The 10,229-nt window shown below is 36.8% G+C and overlaps 1 protein-coding gene across 1 annotated transcript in view; it reads right to left on the minus strand.

Annotated features, from left to right (window-relative positions):
• Positions 1 to 1,932: 1,932 nt before the first annotated feature.
• LOC113482112 (collagen alpha-1(XXVIII) chain-like) overlaps positions 1,933 to 10,229 on the minus strand; it is a 34,093-nt gene continuing 25,796 nt past the window's right edge. The window contains exons 26-35 of the mRNA XM_026852452.1: positions 9,648 to 9,716; positions 8,891 to 8,959; positions 7,954 to 8,034; positions 7,109 to 7,144; positions 5,964 to 6,000; positions 5,286 to 5,843; positions 4,383 to 4,624; positions 3,710 to 3,800; positions 3,540 to 3,629; positions 1,933 to 2,132 (exon numbers count right to left, since the gene is read on the minus strand). Of these exons, the coding sequence (XP_026708253.1) occupies positions 1,933 to 2,132; positions 3,540 to 3,629; positions 3,710 to 3,800; positions 4,383 to 4,624; positions 5,286 to 5,843; positions 5,964 to 6,000; positions 7,109 to 7,144; positions 7,954 to 8,034; positions 8,891 to 8,959; positions 9,648 to 9,716 (1,473 nt within the window). The remainder of the gene's footprint in view (positions 2,133 to 3,539; positions 3,630 to 3,709; positions 3,801 to 4,382; positions 4,625 to 5,285; positions 5,844 to 5,963; positions 6,001 to 7,108; positions 7,145 to 7,953; positions 8,035 to 8,890; positions 8,960 to 9,647; positions 9,717 to 10,229) is intronic.

The raw sequence follows: 10,229 nt of genomic DNA on the forward strand, positions 1-10,229 counted from the left end.
CTGGGCTGGGTGCAGCTTTTCCTCGCCTCTTAGTTTTGTCTGGTACAAGGTAACAGCTGTATTGCCGTGGGCGATTGTTAAACCGGGCCCCTGTACGGTCGGTAAACCGCAAACCTGTGAAACCCTCGCTTACCCGGTAAATTACAGCTTTTAAGTCCAGTGTTTTTTGGATTTGTTGTGTTTTGTGTGGGTTTTGTGTTTGGGTTTTTTTTGTTTTGTTTTGGTTTTTTTTTTTTTTAAACTAGGTGGTATGTATCACATTTTTAATTTGGAATAACTTGAAAATTGTATCTAGCCGAATTTTAAATGTAGTATCCTACCACTTTCAACTAAAAAAAAAAAAAAAAGTACGAATCACAGGAAGAAACTTGTCCTTTGACAGTTCTTTTCCCTGGAGCTGGTCCCTGAACTGGAGAGGAGCCCGCTGCCACCCATCGAGAAGTCGATACAGTCTCGATGAAGTAAAAAACGCCGACGGTGCTGCCAGTCCTTCCTCCTCTTTCTCCTCCCTCCCCATCTCCTCCCTCCTCCTCCTCTCCCTCCGCCCCGCTGCCTCCGGCGGTCACCGGGCGGGCTCGGCGGCGGCGCCGGCGGGGGGGCGCTCTAGAAGTAGGACGGGTAGCGGGTGTTTGGCTTGAGGCTAAATTCCATCTTTTGTTGATATTCTGAGTTTACCATTTGTTTAGGGAAAAAAACCCACAAACCCAGCCAAAAATGATCATCGGGTTTCATACGCAGGAGTCCATAATCAGAGATGTGCAGTCTTGTTAAGGGCTGTGGCAGAAATCCAGTTACATCATCAGGAGCACATTACACACAGCAGGTGTAATTTAGCTCTGAGGTTAAGTTTTGAGTCCTGTAAAGGTACCATTATCTGTTCTCTATCCTGGCAATAAAACCAGAAATCTTTTACTAGAAAGAAGCTTTTGAGTATATAAGTCAAGTAATAGGAAATACATCATATACAGGCAAACATAAATGTAAAAAGCAATATGGTAGTGATGGGCAATAAAGAATAAACTCTATGCTGCATTTGGTGTTTTGGACATAAATTTAAAAAAAAAAATTAAGAGATTAAAATACTAAAATGCATTTAAAAATTAGACTTGGCTTTCAGAAGAGAAACATGTCAAGGATCACTTTAGACATGGAACTAAAGTTAGTGATGCCAGCTATTGGCATAGTTACTCATATAAGTCTGTGGATGTGTTTTAACTGTACTTGTCATTTATCTTGCTAGCTAATGGAAATGGAGGAAAATTTACAGAAAAAAGGACTAAATGTAACTGCAAAGTGGTTGGGAAAGGTGGGTAGCTGAGTCACCTCCCTGTCTTCCGACCTGGAGAGCACATAGGCCACAAGCTGATGCACTTGCTGTATTTATCTGTACTGAGTAGTGCTCTGCATGTAATTTGGAAATTGATATTTTATGCTTGAAAGATTAAAGTAGGATTTGTAGGAATGCTTTTGCTTAAAAAAGTGAAGTCTTCATTGCAGAATCCATGCCAAATATCATATTTCTGTAACAGAGAGAAATGACATAATTTTAATGACCAAAGATTGCTTTCCAAAGCCACATATATTATTTAAAATGAGGTATAGTTAGGGATTGTATAATGATAGTATTTAAAGATCTACATGAAGGAAGGGCAATTACTATGGCAAATGTTACACCTTAGTAAAAAGGAAATTTTTTACTCTTGACACTGCTGAAAAATTGCTATTTTGTTACACAGGGACTACATCATACAATATACACAAAAAGAATGAAAGTGAGCTTGCATAGGTACAGTTTTTTTAATGAGTGAACATACAAATTCATAATGTTAACATTATTTAAATTAGTGGATTTGGTTTTACAAACAATGCTGAATACTTGATAACAAACCCAAACAATCAATAGCTTCAACTTGCTCATTATTAATGTAGAGATTAATTCCTACCTCCAGAAAAAAATACACAAGCCTCTCTACATTCCTCTTCACTCTCAAAGCGGTTTGCATTTCCATCGCAGCCACCATACCAAAACTGAGCACAAGCATTGGCTTGTTTATCATAATACCATTTTATGATATAAACACGGCATGACCCTTGATCCAGCCTTAACTTGCATCGGGGGTCCAGGATAATTTCTAAAATAAAGAAAAAAAGGAATAGAAACAATTCAGTTTGTCAAAGTCAAATATATTGCATAGAATTTAACCGTGATTTTATATTTTCTGCTAATGTTATAGAGCAGTTTAAGATTCACTTTTACTTCTGAAGATGTTAGCATTGAAGGCAAGCTAAAACTGCATCTTAGTAGGTCAAGTAAACTGTTCCATTACTGGCATGGTTCTAGTAATGCCAGAAATAATAGTATTATGGCTGTACATACAAGAAAAGCAAACAATATGAATCTGATAATTTTGAAATCTTAAGTTGTGAAATCTAATTATCAGCAACCAGTTTTGTGAGCAACCCAAAACTGTAAGCCAAAGAGCTGTAAACTAGTTGTATCTGCTATTTTTGAACCACAAATATGACCATCATCCATCCACAGTACATTGCTTCAGTTGATTAGTTCTCTTTGTGGTGTGGGGAAAGAGGCATTAGAATAGTGAGAAGAATATAAAACTTTTCTAAAACTTTAGTCTTTCTCTTGTAAGATGTTTGTGCTACTTATCTAATAAAATGATAGTAATTATGTACATACTGATTAAGTTGGAATGTAAAGCTTGTTGGCCTAATGCTTCCTACAGATATGCATTAGAGGACTGCCACATACTAATCTAGTCTCAATCAAAAATACCATGAGATAGAAAATACTTTTCCTTCAAGTTTAATGTTGTCACATTAATATTCTGTCTTTGGCAACTGGTATCTTGACACTTTTTTTAAAAAAAAAGTTATTACCAGAGTTAGAATAATAGTCATGCCCACGTTCCCAGGAAGCATGGGAATGTGTTTCTGTTGCTCTCTTCTGTTACTCCCATCATAATACACTATTACTGGAACTCAGAAGTGTGAATCCCCCAAATAATGAACAGAATACATTTGGACATTTCATAGGAAAAGAATCAATCCTTTGAACAGTCAGCTAATTACTATACTTTTATTTTTTTCCCTATTTCTCCTCTGAAGGAGTAATCTGCTTTTTCTGTCCAATTCTGAAATCATTATCTTGTCTTTAATGAAGCTTCCCATCTCCATAGACTGCCCCTTCTTGGCTGACAAATTACCTGCTCACTGGCCCACCTCAGCTAGCCCTATGTTCTTTTTTTGATGCCATTTATGAGCTCTGTCTCAGGTTATAGCTGACTATGCTTCTGCTCTAAGTGGAGCAGTGGGATTTGGAATTTGGCAAGACAAGAACTGGTGAACAGGCTGGACAGGAACTACAACTAGATCTGCTATAAAATCCTGAAGTGGATTCTCTTTCACAGCATGGGCTCATGAAATCTTCAGAGTGGAACAAAATTACTCTGATTTAAAGCTTTATGAAAAGTCAGTATCAGTATAAGAGGGAACAAAATGAAAAAGTAGTTATGATCTATAACCTGGTCTTGGTGTGAGTGCTGCAGTTGAAAGAGATGATGTCATCACTTCATCTGATGGTGATGGTTTAGACAGCAATAATGGTACCACAGCTGCAGGTGAAAAGAAACAGAATGAGACAGTAATTTTTGACCAGCCAAAAATGAAATAAAATGAATGATGATAAAAATACCTCTAGTGTCCACTGTTAGCAAGGATGACTGTTCCTCCTCCTCTTGTTCCTCTTCATGGGCTTCATATACTACCACAGGAGGTACTTTGGTCTGAAATAAGCATTTGATTTTCTTTGCTTTTCAGTTATTGTGAAGTGTCTCAGAATGAACAGGCCCTTCATCACTTAGAGTTTTTCTAATGATTTTCCTTCAAATTTACCCTAAATTCATGCTAAGAATCAGAATTTTAACCTCACCTGGTTGGTTTACCAGGAGGGTTGTCAATCCTAAACCTGGGATATATATTTTTTTAGTTGACCTTTACATAATTTTATTTATAAACTTAAAAATATAGACTACAATTGAGTTTAATTTCTATTCTTAGACTTAATTATTACAGTGTAATTGCATTTTTATAACATGTTTCACACTATGGCAAAAATATTACTGTATTAAACACATCAATTATAATAGTTGTAACAGTATCAGGAATAAATTATAGCCATTAGATAACTGCCTGCATGCAACATCAGAACATGGAACAACCAGCTCTGAGCATACCAAATTAAAGGATCCTGTGTTACAGTACCTGTCCTGTAGAAAAGTAGGGGGAAAGTAATGTATTATATCAAGCATCAGAGAAGGAGATATACATAAAACTTTTGCTCATTAAAGCCTGCTGAATTTTCATACCGGGGCTAATGGTTGAGGAAGATCGCCAAGACTCAGAGGACTTTCTACTGTAGATACTCCAGGTGTCTGTACTGCAAGTGATTGTCTATTAACGTTGTTGTTCTGAAGAATGTAATGTAAAGAACTTGAAGATACTGAATGGAAAGATGGTCCACTTATGCTTGCACCATTTCCATTACGGTTGTATATTAAGGTACCATATTCATCTTCACAGAACTGGTTGACTAATTTGGACTCCAGAGCTGTTTAAAAAAATTTAAAAACTCATCATACTGAGAAATTAAATGTATTTTTTGAATTTGGATTATTTATATACATAACTCACACGCAATTCAGTACTCCTTTGGATTATTTATATGCATCTAAGAAGATTATTTCAGGCTCTCTGGACTATGGCTTTTATTTGTCACAAGTTTGTTAGCCTGTAAGTCCTCTACATGGTACAAAATACAATGAGCTCACCTAAATGTGTTCATCTGAGGTTAGTAACAACTACCAGTTGGTAGTGGGAAAATAACTGCTTACCTTGCTCATGTGAATAACCCAATGAAAAGGGGTTATTTCCCAATGGAAGTGGATAAGCAGAATATACCCCACTGGGTTTGTTTCTGGTTTCCACTCCGGCAGATTTACAGTGAGCACTTACTCAGCTCGGGAAGCTAGTTTAAGCAGCTGTTTTCCTACACACTGTAGGCAACATTCCCTGCCTGCATGATGAATCATTGCCCTATAAGGTGACTCCTTGAAAGAAGGGAATATGTATCTCTTAAGTTCCTACTACTTTGTACCTTGTAATTAATACTGATCAGCATCAAAACATAACATATCCACAAAGATAATGTTCCCCCACCCCATTCTGAGAAGCATCAAATACAATAAAGAATAAAACTGCAATGAACGCACCTGGAAGGGTATTAAAGTCATCAATGAGATACATGTGTTCTCTGTCTGGATCTGAAGCAATCAGATTTAGTTCACGCACAAACTCAGCCTGTGTGGGATCTGAAGTATTTACAATTCCTATAGCATACATTTCAATGTTTGCTGCATGAGCCTCTCGAACGACAATATCTAGTTTTACAGCTTCTCTCTTGTCTGCTTGGCCATCTGTTAGCACAATAGCTACTTTTCGCACTCCTGTTCGAGCACCAAAAAATCCTTCCTGGGTTGCTTTACGGATAGCAGTTCCAGTGTAAGTCCCTTCTCCCATGTATTGCATTTTTCTAATTGCTTGTTTAACATCCTGTTGAGTTGTGTATTTGTTGAGACCAAATTCTAGCCGAACTTCTAAACTGTATAACACAAGGCCAATTCTGGTAGCATTTCTGCCTACAGTTACTCTGTCTACTAAAGCAGTTACAAAGTCTTTGATAATCTCAAAGTTTTCTGGTCCCACACTCTCAGAGCTGTCGATCACAAATACAAGCTCCATGGGAATTTCCTTACATTTAATACCACAACCTGCAAAAGAGAAATAAAAAACCAGATCATGATGATTTGGAATGCTTTTGGAAAGAAGAAGAATGTAAATATAATGAAGAAAAAATAGAATCTGAAATTAAAGATTTTCTGAGTACTTACCACATATCTCTTTAATTAACTTAATTATATCTTCTCTCTGGATATGAAGAAAATAAATATAAAAATATTTTACAATTTGCCTCTTTCAAATGAGGTATAATATTGACACTACTAAATAGTTTGTTTATAATGAATATCTGTGTTCTACAGGGTTTTACAAAAAATCTTACTATTTAACTCAAACCTGACCTTCCAAACTTGGAATGAGTCCCACATTTCACAATGAACTATCTGTTATGGCATATAAGAATCATTAACTTGACAACACTGTAACACCTCTATCTGAAACAGTTAACTACTGTTATTGTAAAGAATGTTTTGTGATGATTTGGTTCTCATTAAAACTTCAAGTCAAAATCAATTCATATTTTTGCATCTGAATAATCTCCACTGGAAGTGGAGAAATAGACCCAACTTCAGGAATCGTATTGTTTGTAGTCAGCTGGCATATGACAGAGAGCGCCAATACAGAATGAAACTGGGATTTGTCAACCATAGTGTACCTGGCCTGATGTATTACCAGCTTTCAGCTGCAAAAAAAATAGCTGCTGCCTTTAGAGCTGTCTGTTCAGAGAAGCGATAGCTTCTGTGAGACACAAACAAAGTTTCTCGTTATTTGTTACATTTTTTGAAGTGCAGGACAGGCATTGAGTCAGCCTTTCAGATACAACCGTTTGCTACTGCTGCTGAGCTTCCATTATAAACCTCAGTAGTATTTATATACTCACTGACATGCTTTACTAGATTTGGTTCTAGTGCAGTTCATGCTTAGCAGAAATATAATCAAGTTTATAGCTTGATAGACCATGACAGGTTTGAAGATCTTTGCTCTTCATACTCTTAAATACTTTTAAAAAGCTTTCCTGCAGCAGGTACACATCTGTGTCATCTAACATTAACTGTAAAAGAACATGTAGCAGAAAAATACTTAAAATCACCATGAACTTTAAATTCCATTTCAGCAGAAAGTAGATGAGAAAAAAAGTCAGACACCTTTGCGTGGTTTCTTTCTATATTATTACTGAGACCGCTTCTAGTCAGAAAGCTCTTTCCAAAATAATGAACACAGGAAACATTTAATCTGATAGTATCTTTTATTGTTTATATCTTGCTGTAATGGGACTTAAATAATGGAATTTGCTTACTGTTAGGCCTTGCTCTCCCTTTGGTCCAGCTTTGCCCTGTAACAGTGATTGTTAATTAAGTTACTGCAATTAGTTAGTAATATTATAATTCAGAATATGACTTAATCAATACCATTATTAGAACAATATTTGGCCAGTAAGAACTTTAGCAACAAAAAATAGTTTTCTTGTGATATTACCTAGTGCATTCAGTATCTACAACCTCCTAAGGTGGTGAGGTTTTTATGGGAATTGGATGACTTCAAGTCTCCCACTGGATCACTGATTGTCAGTTTACATTAGAAAGGGAGAATCTGTGCAAAGCTTTCCTGTCTACCATGTTGTGTTTGTTTCCTTTCTCAAGACTGTATACCTGGCTGACACCCTGGAATGATCAGAATTCTGCTTCATCACAGGTGAGTCTAATAGGGCCAGTGTCAGGGCAAGAACAGCAATGGTGTTTATGTATCCATACTTAATGGTATGCAAATGTCAGAGTAGAGGGGACCACATTTTGCTTTCCAGCTTTTGGGGACATGCCCATCCAGCAAAAGTTACCATTTTGCCTCACTTCATCTTTTCATCAGCTTTGAGGGAACATCTGAGCTACAGGTACTTGGTAGCCATAGAACAGAATTGCATAGTTTTGTCTTAAAACATGGCAATTGTCTTAAGAAAGAAACCACATCAGTGGGAAGTGGGGTATTCAGCATGGAAATGTCTTCTATTTGCTTTTAAAGGTTTCCATAGTTTTGGTTTCTTAAATTTTTCAGATTATATAGAGTTAAATAGCAAGAAGAACACATAGCCGAGCTTTATTTTTAAGCAGTTTAAGAAAACTGACATGATAAACCCGAGTTACTCACAGGTTCTCCAGATAAACCAGGGTCACCCACATCACCTTTTTCTCCTTTTTTCCCCTTTTCACCTGTAGCTCCTCGATCTCCCTTTAAAACCATATTGGTAAGCAGACAAAGTCCAAGTCAGTTTTTATTACGCTTTTCACATTTCTCTCTAGCTGCCTTTCAGCTTGAATTCACCTTGAGCTTCTGACACAAGTTAGAAATCTATGTTAGAGATCATTTAAATCAACTGGTATTTGTGAATTTCATTAACAACTTGTAGTACTGGCTAAGCATTTTTACAGGAAAAAATAGCTGAAGCAGTTTGAACAATGAACCATCTTGATGGATGAACAAGTACATGCAGACAGAGGGGTTTCATGGGATATTGCATGATGGAAATTATTATCTGTGTCTGAGAAAAATAAGATAACAGTAGGAAAACTGAGACGAAAAGCAAGGACGTAGTTTGAATTAATAGTGGGAATATCACTCTCAGAAACCTTTTGGCCCAGAAAAGGTGTTTGGAATAGCAAACAGATGAATTAGTGCCTCCTGGTTTGATTTTTAGCAGGCTGTGGGACTTTGCACAGCCTTTTCTGAGCTGATGTGTTCACATTCAAAATCTGATTCCAACGCACATTTCTCTTTTTCTTAACGTTGATGTAGTCCCCAAATTTTGCATAGTGTGTGGGTAAAAGAAAGGCAGTGTTATTAAATCTAATATCTGTATTTCTTCTAATTGCATTAGAAGATAAGCCTCATTTGATATTAAAATAAGCAATGCTGAAAGAGACATTCCTATAAAATATAAACACAATCATGTGAATGACTGGGGTTTTCCCAAATTCCCATTCCCTTTTCACAACATTCACATGCCTTCAGCGAGAGCTGACTGTAATGAACATTTTCAGTACGTTGGCTTTGGTCTAGGACATTATCTCTGATTTAGATATCATACCTTCTGTCCCAAAAGTCCTTCTCCAGAGGGGCCTCGTGGTCCTGGCATTCCTTGAATTCCTTGTTCCCCCTAATGATAATCCAGGTAGTGATATTAACCCTTTGTAATCATTCATCATGCATTCATTTTAAAAGGTCAAAAAGAAAGTGTTTCAAACTGCATTTTAAGTAGTATCTTGAGGCACTTGAGATAATGTAGTAGCTAGCTAATATTTCTCAAATACTTCATCAGTATATCTGCTCTAAAGATATATAATATTGGAAAACTACATGATCATTATTTGTTTTAATTCTCCTGCTTCCCCTTTCCATCCCATTTTATTCCTTCTTATTCCGCCTTTCTTATTTCTGTCTTTTGAGTCTGTCTCATCTGATCTATGCTTTGGGTAAAAGAGCATATTATAGGGAAAAATTAATATTACACATAGATTCAGGATGGAGACTCCTTCTCTACCACAGGTGGTAGTTCACATAACCACTTCAGACTGTCTCCGTGAGCATGAGAGTTGGGGAAGAGGGAATGGTATTTTTAATTTTGTAAGGCTATCTTTCACTGATAAAAGACACCCCTGCTTCCTCCTCCCTCGATACACACACCCTTGGGCTTGCTGTTTACAGCAGTAGAGAGAGAACATAACTTTGTAGGTGCTCATGTTATCCTCATTTTCTAGCCGGAGGCTTTCTCATATTAGAAACAATGTGAAATCTCCTTAACACTGTGATGGTCAGATTGAACACCCAACGCTGAGTCTTTTTACCTTAATTCCTTGAATACCTTCACCAGGAGGTCCCAGAGGGCCAGGTGGCCCTGGGCGTCCTATGGTTCCCTAGAGAGAAACCCTGCATATGTTAAATACAATATTCATAATAAAAATACACAATAGATTGTTATACCACCATGTAATTTCCTGTCTATTCACTACCAAATTGGTGTCCTTTTATAAGCAGCGTGGATAAGATTGCTCTAGCTGACAAAGAATCTTTTTATCCTTTATCAGATTACTAAAATCCAGTTTATACTTCAAAGGAGTCACGCAGGGCTTAATGCTCATTGAACATGAATCACCTTGCTGACGGAGATATACATTGCATTGAAGGATGGATTATATTGGTGGGACACTGAGGACTGAATTAAGATTTAAGTGAGGATTATTATTGTTGTGTTAGCTTTCATCACTATTAAGTTTACACAGTAAGACCCATAGACATCATACTGATGTGGCATTGCAAATAAACACTGCTAATTTATAAGGTAACTTTTAAAAGAACTCTAGAGAAAATATTTCAGTTCAATATGTTATTCACAGAAAGCAATCAATACCTACATAGTACCATATTAA

The sequence above is a fragment of the Athene cunicularia genome (assembly GCF_003259725.1).
Source record: "Athene cunicularia isolate RWA chromosome 7 unlocalized genomic scaffold, athCun1 chr7_part1, whole genome shotgun sequence".
In the NCBI taxonomy this organism is placed as follows: Eukaryota; Metazoa; Chordata; class Aves; order Strigiformes; family Strigidae; genus Athene; species Athene cunicularia.